This window comes from Zingiber officinale, chromosome 5B (assembly GCF_018446385.1).
Source record: "Zingiber officinale cultivar Zhangliang chromosome 5B, Zo_v1.1, whole genome shotgun sequence".
NCBI lineage: Eukaryota > Viridiplantae > Streptophyta > Magnoliopsida > Zingiberales > Zingiberaceae > Zingiber > Zingiber officinale.
The window spans coordinates 28017410-28044961 of NC_055995.1; the positions used below are offsets into that span (position 1 = coordinate 28017410).

General features: G+C 36.8%; 2 protein-coding genes across 2 annotated transcripts; one reads left to right on the plus strand and one right to left on the minus strand.

Annotated features, from left to right (window-relative positions):
* Window positions 1-244: 244 nt before the first annotated feature.
* On the plus strand, window positions 245-2879 carry LOC121984282. The gene is made up of 5 exons (XM_042537145.1): window positions 245-439; window positions 544-644; window positions 1940-2021; window positions 2087-2160; window positions 2415-2879. Exons 1-5 carry the CDS (start codon window positions 398-400, stop codon window positions 2668-2670), a joined length of 555 nt encoding a protein of 184 aa, XP_042393079.1. The 5' UTR covers window positions 245-397; the 3' UTR covers window positions 2671-2879.
* A 125-nt stretch (window positions 2880-3004) lies between these two features.
* LOC121984283 (respirasome Complex Assembly Factor 1-like) lies at window positions 3005-24697 on the minus strand. The gene is made up of 4 exons (XM_042537146.1): window positions 24362-24697; window positions 24126-24229; window positions 3624-3753; window positions 3005-3476 (listed from the first exon to the last, which is right to left on the minus strand). Exons 1-4 carry the CDS (start codon window positions 24467-24469, stop codon window positions 3438-3440), a joined length of 381 nt encoding a protein of 126 aa, XP_042393080.1. The 5' UTR covers window positions 24470-24697; the 3' UTR covers window positions 3005-3437.
* Between the last annotated feature and the right edge of the window lie 2855 nt (window positions 24698-27552).

Consider the following 27552-nt stretch of genomic DNA (forward strand, 5'->3'; position numbering starts at 1 on the left):
ATTAAAACTAGTTTGTACCGGTCCATTCTTCTCCTCTTAAATTTCTCTCCCTTGTCTCACATGGTACAAGGTCTGCAAAGTTAAAAAGGAGCGCCCTCTATCATTCTCATAAAACAGATGGTCTGTGGGGTTTTTTTTTTCCAAATTTTTAACTTGACTTGCTGGGTTTACCGCCTTAGTCACCAAAGTGAGAGGGTTGGGTTTCCAGTGGGTCCGGCCCCAAGATTTTCCGATTCCGGATTTTACAGACCCATTCGGATCGGTGTTCACAAGAATGCACTGATCCAAATCCACTAGGAATCCGGCTCGCCTATCCGAGCTGCTGCTCTCCGCCGCTTTCACCCCACCGCGCCCCTCTTCTTGCCCTCGTGGGTCTCGTCGGCGGCGAGAAAATCCGATGGCGAAGCGCGAGCTCTCCAGCACCCTTAAGAACCTAAAGGTGAGTCCTCGTTATCCTCCGCCACCACCAAACTCTCTCTCCTTTCACGCCTCTTCCACGAGATAATCTATCAGCCATGGATCTATTTTTTTCTCGGTTTCCAGTTCATGCAAAGGGCTTCCTTGAAGGAAGATAAGCCTAAGGAAGTCGACAACTACAAGCCCGTCGAAGACTCCGCCGCCGCCCCAGCCCCTTCCAGAAGATGGTATGCTGACTGTGCACTTTTAGGGTTTTTCCCCTCTTGCTATTAGAACTTCTCTTTGCTTATGAATTGATCCTTATCAGGTTTCTATTTTAGTATTATGCCGCTGGTGTATTAGTTTATCCTTCTCTTTCTAGATTTTACCTTTGTTCTGTTCGTTTAGGACCTATGTTCTTACACAATGGATATTTATTCTTTAGTCCTCTTGTAAGCGTATCAACATGAGAGGGCCATAAAGAATTTTCTGATATAGGCTTTTGGTTGTGTGCAAACCTCATTGCAGGTGACATGAATGCTTTTGGTTGAAGAATTTGGAGTTCTGTTGCAAGTCATGAGTAATTAATTAACTTGTGATGATAGTTTTAATGACCCACATGGATTCCTTTTCACTAATTCATCGACTATTTGCATAATTGTTTTATCATATGGGTGTGAACTGAAAATTTTGATGAAATATTGTTGGTTATTGTTGCTTTGGCCATCATTAAGAGTTAACCCTTGCTATAATGTATGCCAATCTTGCTGTCCAGTTGGTGAAACCATTTGCAATTTAAGCGTGTACAGATGTGATGTATAATAGTGATTCTTTTATAGCAAGTTGGGTTGCAGAAATGGAATTGACAATGAGTCGAATAGTAATTCTTGGGAGAAAGAATAGAGTAGGAATAGAATAAGAATATGTACCTCTCAGTTTGGTTTATTGAATGGATGTTTCATTTCATTCCTATGTTTGGGAAGATCAAAATACCCCTTCAGTTAAACTTAACTATGTTAAAATAAATATTTTTTTTTCAGATTCATAAAAGGAATAGCGAAGATATTTCTAAAATTGATAAAAGGGATACCTAAACAAGATTAAGAGAAATGACAATTATTTCAGAATGGGTATTTCAGTTTCATCTTGTAATTATATGTAGGGTGCTAGGAATAGCTCTCTTCTTTTAGAATTCATGAATGATGAAATAATTAACCTGTGAACCAATAATGCTTTTAGATTATACGTTTCAATGACCTATGGTGTTATATGTTCATAGCCATATTGTATATTATGACGATCCTTTAATTGAATATATGTTTTTTTTTCCAACATTGCAATTATATTTGTTATGCCTATTTGCTTAACCTTTTAGTTTGTTCAATTTTGTTCATTATGATTTCAATTTAACATATTTGTGCTCTCTAGTCTTTAGGACTCCCTCTTCAGTTTTGAGGTTGAGCTATCCATTTCTTTTTTTTGTATTATCATCCTCTTTATTTAACATTTGAAGAACCTCTTCTACTTATATTTCTTCCCACAGCATTGTTATAATGGAAGGTGATCCTCATCCAGGAGCTTTAAAAGGTCGAATGTCTTTCCAGAGTTTCAATCCCTCAGTAGACGTGAGTTACATTTTTTGCAAGTTAGACTATTTCACCTCCTCGTTTAATAATTTTTCTCCTTGCAGAAACTAAATGAAGAGGCTGCAAATAATCAACAAAATGCTGCCACTGCTTCAAATAATAACAGAGATTCCGTTAGGTACTACTCGTGGTCTACATATTTTTAGGATTCTCATTATTGCATTTGATATTTTATTTTTGCAACTGCTCAAGTTCAAATTGCTGTTCAATTATTCGATACAATAAAGATTCTTGCTCATGAGATTTGCATTGTTTGTATTGATGGTCAGGAGTCGGATATAATGTAATTCCAAACTTTTTGTAGTCCGGACCTGAGCTTCCCATTTGCATTGGACTGTCTCCTTTTTTATAAATTTATTTTGGCTGTTGCAGACCAGATGAAACCACATCAGTAGGTTCTATGGACTCGAGAATAGGTAGATCAAACAATGCTTCGGATACAGACCTCAAGAGGAAGCAACTAGAAGTGGATAGCGACAAAACAACACCCAACGAGATACTGAAAATCCATGGCGAAGAGGGTAAACATTCATCGTCGAGCAATAGAGCAGGTTCTCATAAGCAACAGAAACGTGAAAAACTGGACTGGAATGTTCTTAGACCTCCAAAATACGATCAAAAGGATTAGCGCATGCTGACTTCTTCAATTGCACTGCAGCGATTTCTTCCTTCAATTGTACTTCTCATTGAAGCTAATTTTAGTAGCAAGGTGTAACTTATGTTTTGTGACCGATGGAGATGTTCTCCTGAGAAAATTCCTATTTGCAGCTCACTTATTTGAAAGTGTTGGAATATTCAAGATTGTGTTATCAAGAAAATTTTGACGGTTTGTGGTAACTTTTGAACATTAGCAAATGCCTTAAATTTGGGAATTTAAGACTCGGAATTCATATTTATGACTAAAAATAGCAACTGATTGCGATCATGAGAACAATGGGCATTTCAAAACAATTTTGCAGGGGTAGGAAAAAGTTAAAACTCTTTAGTTCTTGAAGCAAAATGATCATACATCATGGTCCTGAAAGTAAAACGTCACGGTTCAACTATGTTTGAATCACACTATTGCCATATAAAAAAATAAAAGCTAAAAACAAAGATGATGCAGATGGCCACATTTTGCAAATGGTACCCGTTCTAGTTCAAGAACCTCTTAAATACTCCTGCACCTTATTATTGCTCAAAATCATGGGCGTCGAGCATAGTCAAACACAAAAGTATAGGTTGACAACCCATGTCACCACACCAAACGAATCACGCTAAGCAGTGATGCATTTGTGCGCACCTGTCCATACAATTCTTGATAAAAAGTAACCTAACAGAATTCCAATCACTCCAATGCCAAAACGATGGGGCATTAAATCCAGATTCCATAGAGAAGTGTGTACACGACTGTCTTCAAAAATGTAGTAAACTGTATACGACAATCCATGAGAGCTGCATCCAACAAGACATTGTTGTGTTAAACTGTTATCGCCCTTTGAGCCAAGAATCACAGAAGTCATGTGGCATCAAAATGCCATGACAATTGAAATAGGTGAATCGGATAATAATCGACTAAAGCAAATGATCAAGGAATCGTACCAAAAATAGGGTAAATGAAGCAAAAAGCCCCTCCTGAAGCAATGCACCATGACCTCCAAAATCTTCTCCGTCAATTTTTAGTACATAGGTGTAATAACAATATACAATGCTGGTCGATATCACCAGAAATCTGGAGATAATAAGGATAACTTTAATGAGATTGAGTGTCAAGTTGTAAAAAAATCATGTTTAAGAAATGAAGATATATGATAAAGAAATTAACTGCTAAGCCAACAGTCAGATGCATGTTTGCAAACCAAATTGAACAAGAATGTTTTACCTGGTGTGGACATATGTATATATAATATATCTAAGATGGCATGCATATGTAAACATTGCCACCTCAAATCCATATACAAATTTAAGCATAGCTGTTAAAGGAGTTGATTTTTTCAGGTTTGATGGATTTTTGGGATTTTATGCTTACCAAATTATGGAAAATTTACTCATGTTCAATGTGGGTAAACCAATGCTGATTCATTCACTATTTTTTAATCTTCTTTACTGCTGTCAAGTAATAACTACATAGTATATAATTATATATTTGTGTATTATCTAATAATTATATACCCAACCAATTTGGAAATTTTATTTTCATCTTTTATATGTAAAGCTCAAAAGTCTGACCCGGAACTCGAAACCTAATATTTCACATCCAGGAAACCTAGAGAATTTTAGTTAGAAAAAAACCAAACCAAGATCAGATTTGACACGACCTGAACATGTTATGTTCAGAGATTTTTTTGATAAATTGAGTCCGCGTTGGTGTTTGAAAATTTTGTATAACCCCAAATAAAACTGGGCAGGTCAAGCTTTTCTGTAAAACCTTTCCCAACCAGACCCACCTATCTTGACTCTCAACCCCTTTTAACAGTGAGCACTAACTGTTAGGGTAACTATACTAATCTGTTTTCTGTTTTCCATCTAATTAAGTCTTTGTGGGTATACATGGATACCTGAGATAAAATGGAATTGATCCTCATGTCTAGTAAACTGCTGTAGTTCTTGATTCCCAAATCTCATGGTTTTCATTGCGAACGTTCTTACCTTCTTCTGTCTATCCATAGGTTGTAATATATTTAAGTGATGTTAAAATAAAAGTCTAGATAAAGTATCAGAAAGAGAATTATTTATTCCTTTTATATGTTCCTAGTGAATTTTTAATCCTCTGTTTATGACTGTAAACTTAAGTCATCTTTTTGTGCTTAAATTTTTCCTTAAACCCTTTGTCTGCTACTATTTAACTATCGCTTCATAGTCGGTTCTTATTGTAATCTCTTGCTTGTTGCAGATAAAAAGCATAAATGTATCAAAGCAATAAATTACTACTAGAATTCCATAATCTAGGAAAATTTAAGTTACATTTTTCTTTGTATATTTTCATGAAACGTATCTACATAGAGCTTCAAATGTTTTTGGATCATATTTTGAAGTTTTTCTTAATAACACTCCTCTCCATTTTGAGTCACACCCATCCGTTTCAATTACCATACAATCTATATCTAGTGGAAGAGTTAGGACTAGAATAGTTTTAACAATTTCTTTAATTTGTTTGACTAATTCAATATGGCTAAAATATTTTTCTCATATTTGACATTTAGTTGCATAATGGTCCACTGATTTTTCCTATAATGTTAAGGTAATGTCGAGCGTAATTAAGAAGTCCTAAAAATGCTCTAAGAGTTTTTGTTTCTTCCATTTTGTCAAGGAAAGGAAGAATTTTAGAAGAAATACGAGGTTGGAGTGAAAATTTTCTTTATCCGATTTCTACACCTAAGAATTATGTGTTTAGTGGCTAGTTTCATCTTCTTGCAAGATACTATAAGGCCATGTTTTTCAAATAAGTTGAAGACCATGTGGAGATAAGCGTAGTGTTAATCTTTTGTTTTTGAGAAAACTAGAATGTCATCAATATACACACATGTGAATAGAGAAACAACTTTAAAAATATTATTCATTTTTTTTTGGAAGATCTGAGGTGCTACTTTAAGTCCAAATGGCATGACTACTCATTCGAAGTATCCTTCACGAAAAGGTTGTCCATTCTATAGCATCAGAGTTCATTTTAACTTGCCAAAATCATGTCGAATTTTGAGTATCATTCTGAGTTTTGTATCTTATTTAGCAGTTGGTTTTTCTCTGATATTTTAGTCATCCTCCTAGCAAGTGTCATTTAATCTTTTATAGTTGAAAATCATCCTAGATTGTCTGTGTTTCCGTTCTGACTCTTTGTTTACAATAAAGGTTGGACTTCTATGCCTACGAGTGGATCTTTGGATTGCACCAAGGGCAAGTAATTGCTTGATATGCATAGTGCATTCTGCCATTTCCCAATTTGTATATCTTAAGTCTTGAGCTTTGATGGTAAGAGCTGAGTTTATGATTGTTAATATGCAATAGATCTTTCCCGTTCCTAATATTTTGTAGGGTTTTTGCCTATGATTTTTTTAAAAAAATCAAAATATTAGAGAGTCCAAGTCTAGTTGGATATTTATCGAGTGAGACAACTATGTGAGAGAAAATAAATCTTCTGGTATGGCTAAGTCTGAGCTACTAAGGTCTTTTATACAAGTTTTCCCATATAAGGGTTTGTACAACCAAGTAGTTCTTGGTTTCGTAAACAAGAACCTTTACAAGTGGTTTTGTGTGTACATCTATTGTTCTTAGTGGTAGAGGTAGATGTAGAGTTGATATCCTTATTAGTAATTGTAGGAATAGGTGTTGTTTTAGTGGTTTATGGTTATGGGTGTCACCACACTTACACATTGTAGAAGGGCAATCAGAAACAAATGGGGAGACTATGGGTGTAGGGAGAAAAATAGAATAGTCTTTTGTAAGTAATAATACTCTATCTTGAACAATGAGGAAATTAAATCCAAAGATTAAGTGAATATTTGGATGTAGGAGAGGTTTTGTCCAAAGCTTAGGGAGGGAAAGAGAGGAACCAAAATCATCATGGTATAAAATTGTGAGTATTCGTTACAAACTTGTAGCATGATAGTTGTTGATCATCAAATTGGATACTAATCAATAGTTGAGTAGCAGTTTTGATGAGTTATGGAGGGACTATTGATAGTATAATGGTGGAATTGGTGGCCCCACTATCAAGTAAAGCATGAAGTGTAAATTTATGTCCATGAATATTGACTAAACAACAAACTCTGATATTAGTAGTTCATCCAATATTGCAAATACTGAGTTTTTTTATGAAAACCAAGTTAGTCTCAGAGGTAGGTTCATTTATCGCAAGTCCTTTGCCTCGATGATCAAGTGTAGGGTCAGAGCTTTGATTGAGATTAGCAAGCTTGGCTTCTATAGACTCTGGTTTCAAGGAGCACATTTGTGTAGTGTCTCGTACTTGGAGTAGTAGGTATAAGAATATTAAAAGTGTGTTGCAAGCATAGATTGTAGATTTATTTTCTACAGAGTTTACAAGTTCCTCTTTTGTCTATGGCTACATAAAATCCGCATAAAAAACAAGGATCTTTTAACATCCAATCATGAGAACATTTGGGCACGACAAGTTTTATTGATGTAGTTTGTGGTATACATAAGGTTGAAGCCATCTAAGTCCTCCCATTGGTTTGTTAAGTCAAGTTATAGTGGGAAAGGGTTACTAGAGATTCCATATTATTTTGCCAAGGTATATAAGATGTCTACGAACGAGTTGATTAGTTTATAATCAGAGGAGGTCATTATTTCTTCTGTCTTCTAGTGAAATGATAAAGTAGATAGAGGAAGTATCAGATACATGCTCTTGTATTTCTATTAAGTCTAAATTGGTATAAGAGACTAATTTAGTCTCTCTTGTATATATGTTTTTCCTATTTGGACATGTTGAGAATAAATATCCTGGTTCATTACAAGCAAAACATGTTATAATATTGGTATATGTTTTCTTTGGTTTAAATCTCCTGACATGGTTATCTTTGTTTAAATAAAGCTTCTTTTCCTTACTTTTTCTTAAATACTAACTTGGATGGCTAGTCGTTTCCGACCTTCTTCGTTGTCTGTGTTTATGTTGGTTTGATCCACATTGTTGAGTATATATTTGACTACATAAACCATATTATTGGTTTTTAAGTTGCTTCTGTATTTGGATAAGTCATTTTTCCTTGATTACCTAGATGATATGTTGTATTCATACCCTTATATTGTCAAATTGGGGTGTTACTTTCATGTCTATCCAGGCTTTGTAAATTTCTTTTCCTAAGTCTCCTGGTAATTTATTGAATAGTCTTTCGCCTAATTCGGGATTACAATAATTTCTTAAGATTATAGTAAGTGTTAGGAAATCATTGCAGGAAGGTTTAATCTAATTCCAATTAAATAGTTGAAGTTGTTCTAAATCTCTCATTGTTTCTCTCTGTCTTAAATCTAATCATCTATTGCCATCTCTGGCTGTTAGAAATCTGTGGATGGTATAACAATTTCCTCTGGAAATTTTAGTTTATAGACTTCCCATGCAACTCTAGCTACGTCATCTACATAATTTTCTCCTATGTGCATCATAGCCTCGCCTGTTTCTATGTCAAGTTCATGCCTAGCTAGGTAATCTCGTCGAAGAGAGACAATCCATTGTTCTAAATAAGTATCATACATCTAGCGGTCGTCGCACTCAGCTATATTCACTAGTACTAAGTTTTTCCCGAAATAAGTAATTTCAAGTGACCTTATTTACCCTATAGTTCAAAGTAAAGGATTGTTGTTTGTGTATGGAGTTATTTCTGCCCTTGGTGGGTGGCCATGTCCATAATCCATAGAACTTTCAGGATCCTAGATCATTAGTGGCCTGGATGTAGCAGATGTAGAGGTAGATTGTGCTAGATTCATGAGATTGATCTCATTGAATTGTTTTCTAGCAATTATATTTTTTTGTTCATCAAAATATATCAAGTTTTGTTGTTGTTTATCAAATTTTTCTTGTTCTATTAATTCTTCTGGGATTATATGAGTTGTTATTTTTGCAATTATATATACGTATTCGTCTAAGTCATCAAAAAATCCTTATTGTAAATCTTGCTGAAACATACAATCTGTGTTATTTGTCGGGTATAAGAGTTGGTAAGCTAACTGAAGGTGTCTTCTGCCTAGCAGTTGTATCTGCCTAGCTATTGTAGTGTTTGCATAGTATTCCTGGTAAGGTTTCATCTTCAAGTTCTTCAATATTCATTAAGTTCAAGTTTTAATTTTCTTCATTTTCCTCATTTTGTGAAGTAGAGGGTTTGTAGTTAGGCCACCATATCTATCTTTATAGATTATTGAATTTATCAGTTGAAGCATTTGTGGTTAAGTTTCTAAATTGAGGGTCCAATCTAGTCATGCTAAGACTTTTGATGAAAAATCTTTTGGTTTTAGAAATAGATTCTTTTTGGAGTAAGAGCTTCAATGATATTTGTTTATTTGTATCTTAAAGCTATTATTAATTTGGGTCATTGTTTTTCCCAAAAAGATTATGTCAATTTGGATATTGTATTTCTAGAAGTTTCCATAGGCTTAGACGAGAATTTAAATATGTTTGACAAAATCTGGAATAGTTAAAACTTGATCATTTCTTTAAAGGAAAGTTGATGAGAGGGAAGAAGAGGTGTTTTTATTATTCTTGTTTGGTTCAACATAAATCAAGCAGACAAAACATTGGAGAAAACAATAGTGGCATTCATCTGCCTAACACTCTTCATTCAGGTTGAGCTCAAACTTTGGCCTGGTGTTACTACTCTTCCTCGCTACATCCTTCCTTGCACCCCCCTGAAGCACACAAACAAAGCTATCATGAGGAGCTCTCAAGCACCTCTGTTCCCTTTTAGGGGGATGCTTGAGCCTCCATTTCTTTCTAAGTGCGCATCTCTAACCCTTAATTAGTTTTAACTCAAGCATTTCTGTTAGAATAATTATAGGGGTATTTTTATCTTTTGGTGTATATCTTCTTTTCTATATAAAGACCTAACTCGTGGTTCCCAATACACAAGAATTTAGGTTTTACTTTGTACATGGTATCAGAGCCAAGTTAAAACCCTAATTTCTTTCCTCTACCCGTGCCATCTTTCTGTCACGCCGTCTTTCTGTTCTCGCTTCCAGATCCCGCATCGCGGCTGCGCCCCCGACCAACTCCTCTAACACCGAGTTGAGTACTCGATCAAACTCCCTTTCCGTTGAACTCTGCGTCGGCGCCGACAGAGACAACGCTGCTCCTTCTTCTGCAGAAGCCCCGGCGAACGGTCGAAGCCCCTCCGCCTCGGCCGATTCCTTCCGAGGAACAGCTGCTCCTTCTTCTGCAGAAGCCCCGGCGAACGGTCGAAGCCCCTCCGCCTCGGCCGATTCCTTCCGAGAAACAGCCGCCTCCTCTCTGAGCTCGCGCCTCCTCTTCCGCAAGTTCTCTATAGCCATCCAGCGTGTAGGGGGCGACGGCTGCTTCCTCTGAGGCTCGCGACCAAGGATTGAGCACAAACCAACCCCTGTGCACGAACCCCTGCGCCCAGGTCCTCCTTTCGTGACCCCCGTCTCGCGACCAAGGATTGCTTCTGCGTTCTGATCCCTCGCGGGAGAGGAGCACGAACCCAGGTCCTCCTTTCGTGCCTTCAGATCCACTCGTTAACCTTCACCTCTACCCCTGCTCTGTCACCAGCAGCCAACAAGCAGAGGAGCACGAGCCCAGGTCCTCCTTTCGTGCCTTCAGATCACTCGTTAACCTTCACCTCTGCCCCTGCTCTGTCACCAGCAGCCAACAAGCCCGCCGCCTGAAGAAGCAATCTCTTTCAGTAGAAGCAAGCTCAGTTTATCTATTCATGGCTACATCTGACGCCCCAAAGCCAGATATTTCAATCTTTACCAACCATATTACTGCACCCCTTTCTTCCGAGCAGTTGGATGGTAAAAATTATATCTCCTGGGCATCTCACATTGAACTTTGGCTTGTTGGACAGGGGTATGAGACACATCTCACTCAAACTGAAGAAGATGTTCAAGACGCCGATCGTCCTCTATGGAAGAAGGTTGACGCTCAGTTGTGTTGTATTATCCGAGCCACCATCCATCCATCTCTCAGGGATGTCTTCCGTACTCACAAAACCTGTAAAGCTGTTTGGACACAGGCTCAACAACTCTTTACAAACACCTCTCGACGACTCTATCAAGTTTGTGAAGATCTCATGACCATCCTCAGCGCTCATCAGATTAAGGATTCAATGTCAACTTATCTGGGTTTAGTGTCTAGTCTTCTTTGTGATTTCAATGAGCTGCTCCCACCTGCGGCCAATCCTGCTGAAGAGCTTGAAAATCGGAAGAAATTTTTTATGTCTCTGGCTTTATATGGTCTGCCCACAGATTATTCTCATGTTTGTGATCAGATCCTGGATAGCCCCACAGAAGCTACCATGGACAATACCTGGACGACTCTTCTCCGTGTCCCGGCCAAAGTCTTGACGATACCTGCCGACTCGTCAGCGTTGGTCTCTCGACACAAAGGACCTCCACCTCGCAAGGGTGGCAAAGGACGCCCTTGGTGTGATCATTGCCACAAACCGGGGCACACGATTGATAAGTGCTGGAGTCTACATGGTCGTCCTCCTCGTGCTGCTCAGATCGTTCAGAGTTCTGTTGCTTCTTCAGCTTCCACTTCCCAGTTACCACATGATCCGACTCCAACACCTTCCTATACTGACTTTCTGAAATGGTTTGAGGATCGTCAGGCTTCTGGTTCCACTGCTACCATTGCACACGTTGGTACTTCCTTTGTTGGTATATCTCGTTCTTCGAGTCCTTGGGTTCTTGATTCTGGGCCACCGATCATATCACTGGTAATAAATCCTTATTTTCCTCTCTCACTACTTCTGGTACTCTACCAATGGTCACTATGGCCAATGGTTCTCAAACTCAATCCCAGGGTATTGGTATTGTTCATCCTTCTTCATCTCTTTCCATTCATAATGTTCTTTATGTTCCCGGCGCTCCATTTAATTTATTGTCAATAAGTCAACTTACTCGATCTCTTGATTGTGTCATTTCTTTTACTAACACATCTGTTTCCTTACAGGACCGGAGTACGGGGAGGATGATTGGCTTCGGATGTGAATCCCATGGCCTATATCGGCTTCAACAACCCTCTTTTGTTGGTTCGGCGGCGGCATCTCCACTACTTATTCATGCTCAGTTGGGACATCCAGGTCTTCATAAATTGAAACAGTTACATCCTAGTCTTTCTCACTTAGAGTCTTTATCTTGTGAGTCGTGTTAATTGGGTAAGCATATTTGTAGTTCTTTTTCTCCTCGCATTGAGAGTCGGGCTATGTCTCCCTTTGCTTTGGTTCATTCTGATGTTTGGGGTCCGAGTCGTGTTTCTTCTACAATGGGGTCAAGGTATTTTGTTACTTTTATAGACGATTTTTCCCGTTGTACATGGTTATATCTGATGAAGGATCGTTCAGAATTGTTTTCTATTTTTGAATCCTTCTTCCTTGAAATAAAAACTCAATTTGGTACTTCCCTTCGAACTTTGCAAAGTGATAATGCACGCGAGTATTTGTCTACTCAGTTTCGTAGCTTTTTGGCATCTCATGGTGTGTTGCATCGCACGTCTTACCCTCATACCCCTCAACAGAATGGGGTTGCAGAACGCAAGAATCGTCATCTTCTTGAGACCACTCGGACTCTTCTTCTCCATTCTCATGTCCCTCATCAGTTTTGTGGTGATGTCGTACTTACTGCGTGTTATCTCATCAATCGCATGCCTTCAACCACTCTCCAGGGTAAAATACCTCATGAGGTACTTTATCCGCATCAGTCCCTTCATCCTCTACCACCTCGGGTCTTTGGTTCTATATGTTTTGCTCATGCTCTTGATCCCGGCATTGACAAACTCTCTCCCTGGTCTCATAAGTGTGTGTTCCTTGGGTACCCACGGTCTCAGAAAGGGTACAAATGTTATTCCCCTACTCTTCGTCGGTACTGCATCTCTGCTGATGTCACATTCTTTGAGTCGGTTTCTTTTTTTGGTCCTTCCACTTCACAGGCTGAGGTTTCTCCCTCTCCACCTGCACCAGTAACTATCTTTTGTCCTTCGGAGGCGCCTCTATCATCTCCAGTCTCGTCTCCTCCTTTGCAGGTTTATCAGCGTCGTCCTCGTTCTGCTTTGCCGTCGACCAACACTAACACTACTGTGGGCACATCTTTGGAGCCAAGTCCTTCGCCGTTTCCTCCGGTCCCATCTCCTGACTCTGAGGTTCCTATTGCACTTCGAAAGGGTACACGTTCTACTCGTAATCCTTCACCTCACTATATTTCTTTAAGCTATCATCGTCTTTCACCATCCTATTATTATTGTCTGTCTTCCTTGTCGTCTATTTCTCTTCCAAAGACTGCAGGTGATGTCTTTGCCCATCCAGGTTGGAAACAGGCTATGCTTGATGAAATGAGTGTCTTACAGAGCAGTGGGACTTGGGACCTCGTTCCTCTACCTCCTGGAAAGTCAGTGGTTGGTTGTCGATGGGTGTTTACGGTGAAAGTTGGTGTAGACGGCACGGTTGATCGACTTAAGGCTCGTCTTGTCGCTAAAGGCTATACTCAGGTATTTGGATTGGATTATGGAGATACTTTTTCTCCTGTTGCCAAGATGTCCTCTGTGTGCCTTTTTCTGTCTATTGCTGCAATTTGCCATTGGCCCCTTCATCAGTTGGACATCAAAAATGCATTCTTACATGGTGACCTACTCGAAGAAGTCTATATGGAGCAACCTCCGTGTTTTGTTGCTCAGGGGGAGTCTTCTGGTCTTGTATGTCGTTTGCGGAAATCTTTATATGGTCTCAAGCAGTCACCCAGAGCATGGTTCAGTAGATTTAGTACCGTAATTCAATAGTTTGGCATGACTCGAAGCGAAGCTGATCATTCTGTCTTTTATCGCCACTCATCTACTGGATGCATCTATGTAGTGGTTTATGTTGATGATATCGTCATCACTGGTAATGATCATCTTGGGATTTCACAAGTAAAACAACACCTTTTTAAACATTTCCAGACAAAGGATCTCGGCAAACTCAAATATTTTCTAGGGATAAAAGTGGCACAGTCTAAAGATGGGATCATTATATCCCAAAGGAAGTATGCAATGGATATTCTGGAAGAAACAGGAATGCTAAACTCAAAGACAGTCGACAATCCCATGGATCCTAATGTCAAGCTCCTACCAAATCAAGGGGAGCCTCTTTCAGATCCTGAACGGTACAGGCGATTGGTAGGGAAACTAAGTTACCTTATTGTCACTCGTCCGGATATCTCATTTGCAGTAAGTGTAGTAAGTCAGTTTCTTAGCTCTCCATGCAAAGAACATTGAGATGCCGTGACTCGCATTGTTCGATATATCAGGGGTGCACCAGGAAAGGGTCTTCTATATGAAGACAAAGGACATACTTAAGTCGAGGGATATTCTGATGCAGATTGGGCAGGATCTCCCTCTGATAGAAGATCCACTTCTGGATTTTGTATATTTGTCGGAGGTAACCTTGTTTCTTGGAAAAGTAAAAAACAGAATGTTGTGGCAAGATCCAGTGCAGAGGCAGAGTATCGAGCTATGCCTATTGCTAGTCAAGAACTTATATGGTTAAAACAGTTGCTTCAGGAACTAAGGTTTGGAGAGGTTACACAAATGTCACTCATACGTGACAACCAGGCCGCTATGCATATTGCCTCAAATCCAGTATTTCATGAGAGAACAAAGCATATTGAAGTTGACTGTCACTTTGTCAGAGAGAAAGTCATATCTGGAGAAATATCTACTAGTTTTGTCAACTCAAATGATCAGCTAGCAGATATATTCACTAAGTCACTTAGAGGTCCCCGGATTGATTACATATGTAACAAGTTTGGTGTATATGATCTATATTCTCAAGCTTGAGAGGGAATGTTAGAATAATTATAGGGGTATTTTTGTCTTTTGGTGTATATCTTCTTTTCTATATAAAGACCTAACTCGTGGTTCCCAATACACGAGAATTTAGGTTTTACTTTGTACAATTTCAAATTAATTAAATCTAACCATATTATGTGATTACGTTTTCTAATATTTGCTAATGCTATAACTTTATTAATATTTAAATGATTTCAAATTGTAGAACTAGAAAATTCTTTAATATATAAAAGAAACCACATAACAATAATTTGAAAACAACTATTTGAATTTCATTTTTTTATACCGTTTCTAATTGTTGAATAAGCTTTATCAAACCCAATGGCACATATTTTTTAAGAATATATATATATATATTGCAAAAAGAATTTATTTAATCTTAAAATTTATATTTGATTTTAATAATTCTTCTATCTTAGGCGTTGGTATTTTTTAATATGGTAAGAGTTTAATGGGTATCTTTTAGTTTGGTAAGAGTTCTTGTAGGGTTAAGTTATAGTAGATTTTTTAAGCTCAACTCCTTTATTTTAATTAAAAGTTCATTGATGGTAGGTGAAAATCGTGAAGGAAATGATGAAGAGGAGTCATGGCATACCTTAAGCGATCAAATATGAGCAGTGGAGAAGTAAGTGCATTGGATTCGCAAAGAGGACCACAAATCATGCCATACAACTTAAAGGTATATAGAGTCATATAGCTAATCTGATGAAACCAATTGATTTATGTATTGGATTACAAATAAGGAGGGATTCCGGACAAAACCAACAATTAACTCTCAAGATGGAAGTTATCCTATAGATGTTGTATCTATGCTATTTGAAATGTGAATATGGTATTCATTCTTTTGGAAATGGGAAAGAAAAAGAAGAGACACTCTTTCTAGAAATAAGGACAAATGGAAGTTTAACTTCTAAGGAAGCACTTTATGAAGCTTATTGGAGGTTGAGGGTCATTTGCAACATGCAAAACTGGAGGGTCATAGTAGGCATGGGAGGCCGAAGTCTTCACTCTTTAGCAGAAGCTTATTATTGAAGCTTAGTGAGCATTCCTTCTGGCTGTAAGAGTAGGGAATAAGGATGATGATGAGAATCAAAAGGAAGGGTGTTTTCTAAAGGGGATAGTGGCGAGAGAGCAAACGGATGGGAGGGATGATGACGTTGGGTTAAGAAGGTGTCACGGACAAAGTGGTGACATCTTGCGGAAGTTGGGGAGGTGATGGACAAGTAGATTCGTAAAGGTGAAGACGATTTAGGTGATGGTGGGGGATAGAATACAAAGATAGGAATCGACTTTAATACCAAATTGACGCCACATAAAATTGACCCCTAAAATCACACAAAAATTTGGAAAAAAATTAATAAAGCGCTGAATATCTATGTCACACAGGGAAGAGATGTCACATAGAGAATAAATCAGGAAATAAACTAGTATAGTACATACACAGAACTTTTATAGATTCAACGAAAACAAGAAAGAAATTTTACGAATTGAAAAGCATAATAATTCTACCATTAAAAGGACAATTACTAAAATCAAAGTCATTTTGTTTAAAATATAAAATTTGACTTTGTATTTGATTTTAGTAATTGTCTTATTTTAGGTGTTAACAATTTTTATATAATATGAGTTTAATGGGTGTATTTTAGTCTGATAGAAGTTCTTAATTTGATAAGAGTACATTGGAATATCGTGTTTCCCAATTAATGATATTTCTTTTCAAATTTAGTTGGTATTGAGTTTATAAAAGTGTCATGTTCTATGTAGTAATCAAATTTCAATTAATAAAATTTCCTCTTTAATTCTCTGTATGAGGCTTGTTCCTATGTATGATAGTTATCTAGTGTTTCATCAATTTCATCCTAGTATTCCGAATTTTTTGTGATTTGAGAATTCAATTTGGTGCTATATTAATTTGGTATGAAAGAAGAGACACTTCCTTCTATACCAATATTGGAACCTTGATTTGAAAACAAATTTTAAAAAATACTGTCATATATGCTCCTCGTACTACAGTGCAAGAGAAACTTCAAATAGAAGAATCACTTGTTGTGTTCATTTTAATATTCATCTAACGGTGATTGAAGGAACAGTAAAATTCTGTGTTAATTATTTCTCCTATGGCATTTTGTTTTACTGTTTTGTAAAGTTCTTTCTATAAATTTGATTAGACGTGTTGTAAGTGCTCTTAAGAAGAGCAAGTATAATTTACTTTTTCCACTACTTGCTTTGCAATTGTGGTCCCTTCTGTATGTTAACAATGTGGGATTTTTGTATCCTGTATCCTAATTCTTCGCCATGATAAAAATTCCTGAACTCATATAAAATTGGGTGGGCCATTGGAGGTCTAAATATAAATATTTTGGATTTACAGTGATCTTATTTTGTGCTGGATTGTTTTGATTACCAGTATTCAATCCTTGCAAAATAAAAACATCTAATTTGATTTTTAAATAAAATTTTTAAGTTCATCTTAAAATGTTTTGTACACAAAATTCACCTCTATCTTGTGTGATCTCAATCTCAATTTATATCTCTCATTTACAACCTTTAAATTTTTTCTCTTTCTCACAGTGGGAACAATAGAGCCAATGTGGTCCGACCATTCCCGAGATCCCGCATTGGCAAGAGCTCCATGCACCAGAGTGCCCTTTTTTAGCATCACAAATTCAAACTCATGCAGCATCTTTGACTTGTGGGGTGGAGAAGATTATACTATGTAACACATAAATAGAATAACTTCAACATTGCACCAGACCACCACCAAAGCACTCAACCATATCACATGTGCTACACATCTTATATGTTTTTTCTATTTCATGTGACAAACTATGCTTCAATTGTTGTGTATACCCCAGTTTAAGGAAGAACATTAGGGGTATAATTATTTGAGGGATTTTAATTTCCTGAAAAGGGAGAGAACTACATACCCCTTCTTTGTAGAAAACTCTGATGGATTGTAGACTGCAAATGATAAAAGACCACCGTGTCCTTCACCTCTATAACCCAATATGATGCTCATCATTCATAACATTATATAGACATCAATACATTGGTCCACAAGGTGACAAGCATGGCCACCTTGAAAAACCCAAAAAAGTCCCACCCAAAGTAGCAAGGGCGATGGCCAACCAATGTCCTTGAGGAGACTCAACCACGTGAAGTTGTAGCAACTGGAGAAGTTAAACCAAAACTTCTACCGGCATTGTCATTCCAAACATATTCAAGATGGACAGGGCATCTCTGCTCTTACATGTCCTTATGATCAACAAACAAGCCAAGGATGCAACATTTAAATAGATCGACAAGCTGTAAAGGGTCAAAGACAAGGGGGAGAGAATTAAGAAACCACAAGGAATCTTGTGACCTCAAGTGACAGATTGGAGGTTGAGGGGGAAGATGTTTGTGATAATGTCGATGTGGTGCTTGTTGAAGGTTATAATTAGCAATCGGGTGGCTTCGAAGAAGTGATGGAAGTAGATGGATTTGGCAGAGATGTGATGGATAGATAACAAGGATAATCGGTCCTTTCCAACCTTTTTATCTCTTTTTCCACCTTTCTTTTTCATCAAGTAACCAATCTTATGGCTTCATCCACTTATGCCTTCCTTCCCTTCATCCCCTTCTCTCCTTTTCTTTCCCTCCTCTCTTTATCCCTTCTCTTTAAGGTAACCATAGCCTGGAGTTAATATTATAGTTTTACATTTTATATTTATCCATGAAGTTCTAAGTAGTTCTTAGCTATACAAACATAATATTTCTTTATTTATTTTCTTTGACTAATAAAATGATTTTTTTTATTCTCAACAAGATTGGGAAAGGAAGAATAGGTGAAGTAACATGGGTCCATCAAGTTTAGTATAATTACAATTTTTTGGACTTGAACAGTACTGCTTTTAGTTGAATTGGTTAATCTGGTAAGGTTTTGAAAGTGGTTATTTCTCAAACAATGTTTGAAATCTCGAACTGAACAGAGGTTATGATCCTCAATGGCTCGAGTTAGTGTCATCGGTGTTGTATCAGTGTCAGAAGTATGCCAAAGGAAGGAAGAAAAGAAGAATAAGAGAAGGCAGTGGAGGAAGAAGAGTAGCCAAGTGTTGGTCGCTCCAAGGAGGATGAGGAGGAGAAAGAAGTAGGGGTGGAGGAAGAACTTGTGTACTGAACCCAATGAGTGGTCAGATGCAGAAGGAGCAGGCAAAACGCAGTGGAAGGAGATCCCATATGAGTGGAAGTTGCAGGAGCAACAATTGTGTGGAAGGCAAAACACACGTGTTTGGCATTAGGGCTTCGAAAAGGACGCACAAAAAATGAAATCAATGTCTGCTCTACGTTGAGCAATGGTGTGTCACATGGCATGTGAGCGTTGAGTTCATCGTCAGGTCTATCAAAGGGGAGAAGATGTGTTGAATGGTTGAAGACGTGGAGGAAAGAAGATTTGTCTGTTGTATCAAGGTACTGAGACCTTCCTGCATGCTGGTCAGCACAGAACAAAAAGTTTTGCCTGTGCGAACTGCCATGGCTCAAGATTTGAAATGTCGGTCTCAACAATGATTGCATTTGAGGAAGAGGCTATATACAATAAAAATCAAATAGTATACACACAAAAAAAAATAAGTTAAGTCAACCATAGCTTTAAACTCCTTAAAACATTTGAATAATTAAGCCTCTTGTCTTGCTAAATAGTGTAATTCTCGTTCAAAACCTTGCCAAATCAAAATTGCGCAAAAGCTCAGGCTTAAAAAGACTATATTATGCAAAGACCGAATAAGGAAGTGGTAGAGTGAGTCTATGGTCTTTTTTTGTTTATTCGTTGAATAGCATTAGAAAAAAGAATAAATAGAAAAGAAATTGAATGGTTATCATTCTAATTCACTTTTGAAGTAAAAGCATAAACTATGGATTAAGTATGAGCATTCAAATTGTTCATAAGAGGGACTGCATTAATTTGATAACTCCACTCGTCAATTTTAAGGAAACAACCATGTGTATGGCATACCAAGGCTTAACCCAACACCTAGATGCACCATTCTAAAGTATGCACCATGAAACTTTGAGAAAGAGTAGTAGAAAAAAAATTAAGGAAAAAGACATAACCGAAAATCAATTTGGATTCATGCTTGAAACGTCGACAATAGAAGCTATACATCTTCTCAGACAACTAATTGAAAAGTAGCGGGAGCAAAAGCAAGATCTATACATGTTATTCTAACTTAGAAAAAACTTATGATAAAGTCTCAAAGAAATTATATGGAGAATTCTAAAAAAGAGAGGTGTTAATGTAACATATATTGAACCAATAGGGTTATATCAAGGATCAGCTCTAAGTCCCTATCTTTTACACTAAACATGGACGAACTCAACTCATTTAGTACCATAGTGCATTTTATTTGTAGATGATATTGTTTTAGTAGATAAGGCACGTGAAGGAGTAAATGCTGAACTAGAATCTTGGCGGAAAATACTAGAAATGAAAAGTTTTAGACTTAGTAAAGTAAAGATAGAATATATGAAATTTAAGTTTAGCAATATTAGACGTAATGAGATAATTGTTAAGATAAGAGATGACGAGTTATTTGGACTGAGAGGTTTAAGTATTTAGGATCATTTTTTTAAAATAATGGAGGGATTGAAAGAGATATCTTACATAGAATACAAGCAGGATGGTTGAAATGGAGGTTAGCGCAAGGTGGATGTATGGGCATATAAGGCATGAGCAGAGATAATGATGTTAAAATGGATGTATGGACATACAAGGATAATCAGAATAAAAAATGAGAGCATTAGAAAGAAAGTCAAATTGCATCTATTGAGGAAAACTCCGAAACACGTTTAAGATGATACAGACATGTACCTAGACGATTAATAAATGTCCGATTAAGCGATATGAAACTATGACAAATATGCACATCAAACGAGAAAGAGAAAAACTAAAATAGAGTTGGTTAGCCGTAATAGAATAAAATAAAATTTATTTAAATATAAATGATAATATAGTAAGGGATAGAGTGCAATGACGTAGAATGATCTATATAACCGACCCCACCTAGTAGGATAAGGCTTGTTGTTGTTGTTGTTAACCGTAGTAGTCATTTATTCAATAAGATAACAAATAAGAAAATATAGAACCGATCTTATAATTTCTATTGATTTAGCAAACTCTTATAAAGTCTCTAGAAGGTGGATCTTAGAGAGGATACGAATCTCTAGTAATTCCACTAATATCATAAAAGAAACATACCCTAATATTATTACTAGTGGTAAATCTCCTGATAGCGAGAATAAAGATTTTTCAATAGTTATGGGCTTATATTAAAAGTCATCTCTAAGTCTACTTGTTTGCATTAGTAATAAATGAACCAGACAACCACATAAAAGATAAGCTTCTTTAATGTAAGTCATTTATAGAACTTTTTATATTTTGAGTGTAATTAGATTACAATGTCAAGCTTGAATTAAAGATAAAATTTTATGAGCTAAAGGTCTTAAAATCAGTAGAACCAAAATTTAATACATAAAATATAGTTTCAGCAATAAGAAATGAATCAATTTTAAAATGGATAGTCAAGAAATTCAGATAACTAAGAGTTTAACATATCTTTGATCCATCATTCAGCAAAAAAAATGGTAAAGATAATATTAATAGGAGTAAGACTAAGTGGTTTGTGATTGCTAAATGATTTTTAGGCTAAAAGGAAAATTTTATAAGATTGTAGAGAAACCAACCTCCCTTTATGGGTTAGAGTGTTGACCTATTAAGACATAACACACAAAAATTTAATGTAGCAAAGATGAGAATAACTTAAAATGAGTATGTAAAGCTAAAAAAAATTTAAAAAATTAATATCCAAGAGCAATTAGGTATAGTTCAAACAGATGATAACATGAGAGAAAATAAATTACATGGTATAAACATATTCAAAGGTGACAAATAACTTATATAGTTAGAAGAGTCCTCTATCAGAGCACATAAACCTGTAAAAGAGAGAGCAAAGAAATATAACCCAAGATTTGAAATTTCATTCCAAATTGAGTTTCAGTCTCCAACCAGAACAAGATGTTTGGGAAATGAAACTTCAATTGATAACTCGATGTGATCAAGTTGGTTTGTTAAATGATTTGATGTGGTCAAGTTTGTTGGTTTAGGTTCAATGGCTCGAAAGGCACACACAGGTAGTTTCAAAAGACAAAGGGAGAAAGAGGTTATGTGAAACAAACTCACAAAGCTTGGCGTTTTTGAGGGACTAAAGACCTGAGGCAAGTTGTACTCTGAGGTAAACTCAGAATGCAAGGAAAGAAGGATGACATATGGATCAAGAAAGTAGTTTAGGGCATCCGAGGTACTGATGACTTAACACAAGGTGTACTCTGGGGTGGCCCAAAGCAAGTAGTCTCGCATGCGAGGGAAGAAGAATAGAAGGAAGGTGGAGCTTAATGTATTTGAGAAACTAAAGGGTCGACATGAGGTGAACTCAAGGGCAAAAAGGCATGTCAATAAAGTTAAAGACCTAAAGGCATGAAATTTGTGAGGAATTAAGAGTGACGTAAAATCTTGGGCTTTTTCTTTTGGGTAGTATCATTGGGGATGATGTGGTTAAGTAGGTAGGGGTAGACTATTAACTAGTGGTTTGGCTGAAGCATTCGATTAAGGAACATCAGGTCCTGATTCAAAGTTTGCAACTTAGCTCTATCCCGGAACTTTAGATAGGCTAACAAGGGCGCAAAAAGTCGAGCGGAAGTACACAAAATCCAATCGACTGGAGGGTGAACTCAAATGATGGAGAGTTTAATAAGCCAAATGTGAGGGTTCAATGAACATAATATTTTTGTCTAAGCAATAGTCAACTACATTAGTTTCCAGTTGACTAGAGGCATGAGTAGTCAACTTAAAATTTAATCCAGTCAACTGGAAATATAGTAGTTAGCTGTCAACGATTGCATTTGTCCAATCAGACGATTGAAGGTAGGTCAAATAAAGTCATTGGAGACCTATTCATAAAAGCTTTTGAAGAGCCCATAAAATCATTATTAAACTTGCTTTAAACAAGTGCCTACGTTGCTTAAAGGCCTCCAAGGCTTGAACAAGGTTGAATGCTTCAACTCAAGATCTTAGTAAGCCTATCGTTCTTAGCTTTATATTTTATCATCTTTGAGAGGAGAGTTTTCTGTGTAAATATCCTTTGTATGAATTATAAAAGGATTGCCCCATTACCTCTTATAAAGGGGTAGGTATAATGGAATCTTTCAAATGTGACTCACTGACAAGTAATCTATACTTAAATGAACAACCAAATGCACACGAAGACCCTACGTGAAATTGACATTTATTTGTGTTTGTTCTGCAAAAAATATTGATTAAGGGGTGTCGACTATGCTCCCCTCCCCCTCTAGTCGAGTTGCAGTCTTCTCCAGACAAGGCCATTGATCCAAATAGATGATGTGCCAACTAGCACGGGTGAGAGTACTAGTGGTTGTTTCCCCCTAGGTGAAGGAGGAGAAAACTTGATGCAGAGGAGGAGGCGGATCATGAGTGGCAAGGGAGGAGAAAACCCAATACGGAGGATGAAAACTTCACATTCCTAGAAGTATCATGGAATGATCGAAAAACTCACCATGTCTTGCATCGTCGCAATGCTTTTGTCTTTCATAAACTACATGAAGGAGGTGGGTCATCGTTGAATACCCTATGAAAGCCTCAAAGATGCATTATGTGAGTGCTCACATGGTCGTTGTTCGAGGAAGCCTACATGAAGCTTCCCCTTCATGATAAATGAACCATTCAAGCTTTTTACAATGAAGGATAAGCTTTTGATTTGGAGCATCCCTCAATAATGGTTCAAAACTTCTCCCAAAAGAAGCATGATGTGATTCGAAGTCTATAAAGACCAAGGCAAGTTGTGTAATGAGGGTTTTGGGCTTTTCACATGTCGATTGGGAGGCAGAACATCTTGTTCCATCCGTGCCAACTAGCACAAAACTATATTTAAAACCTAGATATACCCTTATATTAAGCTCAATGGAGGAACAAGGCGAACCCAAATAATTGGGACAAACACAATTTGATGATGATGGGAGGAGTACAAACTTGATTACCCTTATAAAATGTCAATAAAAGAGTGGGTTAGGTGATTAAGTACCCAAATTTTCAGGTACTACTTGTACCCAAACAACTGCCTACAATTCAAATCCATTTAAATATTCACTTTTCAATCTCTATTCTACTACCTAAACCCTATCCAAATACGTTAGCAAACTTGAAGCTGATTACAAATAATATAACTACCTGAACCTGAACACGATTACAAATATAGTAATAACTATCTGAATCTGAAATAATAGGGTCAGGGGTACAGGAAGATACTCAAGGTATTTGTTACCGTCCCTACAAATGACTAAATTAATTTTCCTTCTTCTTTTTTTTTTTCTGGAAAAATAAGAATGAACTAAATGTCGATTGTGCTGGTAAAAACGAGTATGAGAGCAAAAATATCACATAGAAGTGAGGAGTTGTGGACTTAGTTATTCAGATGACTATAGTAGGATAATCGAAGAAAATCATTTGCAGAAAATCAAAGCAAGTCATTCAGGGAGTGGACAATCGCAGGACTTACCCAACAATCCAGAAAGCCCCAATCAAGGGTACGGCGCCGCACAACAACCCGGACAAAATACCCAATCCCTGGCGGATCCAGTGCAGGGTATCCCCCAAATTATCCTACAACAAAGAGAGGCACGTATTTCACGATCAATCAAGACCAGATCTCGCAGAAGACCCTAAATCCCGTGCGATCAGATAGTTCCTAGAAGCTTATGAAGACACGAGACTCAGAGCAATTTGACCAGGTACCTTATCCCAGGAGGCCTCGGGATCGAGCAATTTGAGTAACTTGGAGGATGGGGTGTGATCGTTCTGCTGCTCCTGCGAAGTAGCCTTGTTCGATTTCGTCTTCTTCATGATCGAAAAAAAAAAAAAGAGATGGCCGCCTCGCCTGGATCGGATATCCTGGTGGACGGGAAGAGCCCTAGGATTTGCTTTAGCGTCACCGGAAGATTCTACTCCGTCGGCGGTCTTCTCGAGGAATTGGGCTGGGAAAACAGGAGACACGACGAGGCGTTCGATCGCATATGATAATGTTTTGAAACGAATTGTTTGGTTTTGTTTCTGTGACTAAGAAAGCAAATCGGGAAAGCTGAACAAAGTATGTACGGCGTTTCACATGGCGCACCTGAAGTTCTGAAATTTGCCGTCATATTTTGGTTTTTTATCAAAAAGACACGCCTAATTTCAATATTATCCCTTCTACCAGCAGCTATATTATCAATTCATTTTTCTAAATATCCGAGCGAAAAAATAGCGTTGAACATTGGAGTGTGAATTATCCTCCGGTAATGGTACAAGTTTTTTCATAGATAATTAAAAATTTTAAAATTTGAATCTTAATTCTTAAAGGATTTTTTATTTAATAAGAAATGGGTCTAATAATGATGGCTATTTACATAAACTTCAGCAATTTACTAAAAAACGTAGGTAGAGATTTAAATTTATCAAAAGGTGTATATTATTTTGATATTTATCAAAGAACGTACTTTTTAAAATACATTTTCTATTTTACCGTCATGACAATTTGACTTTTTCTATCGTTTTCTTTTCTTCATTATATTTCTCTCTCTTCTCTTTTTTTATCAGCAGAACAACATTAGTCAATTTTTTCATAACATTTTAATACATTTGAAGAAGCAAAAATAAACAACGAATAGTATATTTGAACTCCTTGCAATTTCAGAAATCCACTGGAACTAAAATGAGTGCAATCGGAGCTCTCTAGGTCGATAAGTGAGTTTTGACCAAAACTCACTTATGGACCTAGAGAGCTCCGATTGAACCCATTTTAGTTCCTATGGATTTCTGATGTTGCAAGGAGTTCAAATATGGTGTCCATTATTTATTTCGGCTTTTCATAGATGTTAACATGCAAAATCAAAGAATCGGCAAAAAAAACCCACGTTTGGTCAAAACCCACTGATGGACCTAGAGAGCTCCGATTGAACCCATTTCAGTTCCTATGGATTTCTGATGTTGCAAGGAGTTCAAATTTGGTGTCTCTTATTTATTCGACTTTTCATATCTGTTAACATGCAAAATCAAAGATTCGACAAAAAACTACACGTTGGGTCTGATATGGACTCATATCAGGCCCAACGTGGACCTGATATGATTCCATATCAGACCCAACTTCCATGTTGCAAAAATTCAACAGCGTTTTCTGATAGTCGTAGTTTACATGTGATCCGGTAATACTCAATGTACCTTTTACAGATTGAGTTTAGAGATTATACATGCTTTGTGTATATGAAAAACAATAAAAAGATTGATTATGAGAAAAGGCTGTCATTGTGGTAATTTCTCTGACTGTGACAGCTGCAAAACAGATAACTAACTTTGGTTATGACTAGATGATTAATCGTTCAGGTGCAATTTAATCATTCGAGATTTTAACTGTGCTTAATCCAACAAAACAAGAGGATAGTAAATTAGTTTAAACTTGCATGTTAGTCAGATCCTTACATCATTCAAGCAACCGCCTTTCACAAATTTTCAAAGCTCTGTTTTATTTTCCCTCTCTTTTTTTGTTACCAAAATTGAAGGTATTTATAATGGCCAACAAAGTGCATTTTTAAAGTTTAGGATGTAACCAATTTAGTTAAGCTTTAACAAGAACTTACTAATTCATTCAGAATGAAACATATGAATCTTACATACCAATATTTTCCTGTGTGGAAGGAAACATACTAGAAACTGAAATCTACAACAATAAAAAGATTAAATTTTTGCAACATGGAAGTTGGGCCTGATATGAGTCCATATCAGGCCCAACGTGTAGTTTTTTGCCGATTCTTTGATTTTGCATGTTAACAGCTATGAAAAGTCGAAATAAATAAGAGACATCAAATTTGAACTCCTTGCAACATCAAAAATCCATAGGAACTAAAATGGATTCAATCGGAGCTCTCTAGGTCTATCAGTGGATTTTGATCAAAACCCACTGATAGACCTAGAGAACTCCGATTGAACTCATTTCAGTTCCTATGGTTTCTGATGTTGCAAGAAGTTCAAATATGATGCTCATTATTTATTTCGACTTTTAATAGATATCAATATATAAAATCAAAGAATCGATAAAAAAGTCCACGTTGGGCCTAATATGGACTCATATCAGGCCCAACGTGGGCATGATATATTCCATATCAGGCCCAACGTGTACTTTTTTACCGATTCTTTGATTTTGCATGTTAACATCTACGAAAAGCCAAAATAAATAATGGACATCATATTTGAACTCCTTGTAATTTTAGAAATCCATAGAAACTGAAATGGGTGCAATCGGAGCTCTCTAGGTCCATTAGTGGGTTTTGACCGAAACCCACTGATCGGCCTAGAGAGCTCCGATTGCACTCATTTTAGTTCCAGTGGATTTCTGAAATTGCAAGGAGTTCAAATATGCTATTCGTTGTTTATTTTTGCTTCTTCAAATATATTAAAATGTTATGAAAAAATTGACTAATGTTGTCTATATGTTCTACTGATAAAAAAAAAAAAAAAGAGAAATATAGTGAAGAAAAGAAAACGGTAGAAAAAGTCAAATTGTCAGGAGGGTAAAATAGGAAATATACTTTAAAAAGTGTATTCTTTGGTTAAATACCAAAGTAGTATACGTTTTTTGGTAAATTTAAATCTCTATCTACGTCTTTTGGTAAATTACCGTAAATAAATTTTCATAAATATTGTTTGATTTACTTTGACGGTGGATAAAAAATTTTTATTGGGCTGAATTGATAATTTTAGAATTATTTGATGTCAACTTAAAAACAAATATTGTGAACTCTCAAAATCAGCGCTACTGATTTCTCAAATTCAATAATGAAATAGTACTAAATTTTGAAAATCAACATTAAAATGGTGTCAAAATCAACACCATATGTTCTGATTTTCAAAATTCAACAACACGATATTGTTGGACTTGAAAAACCACTACTAAC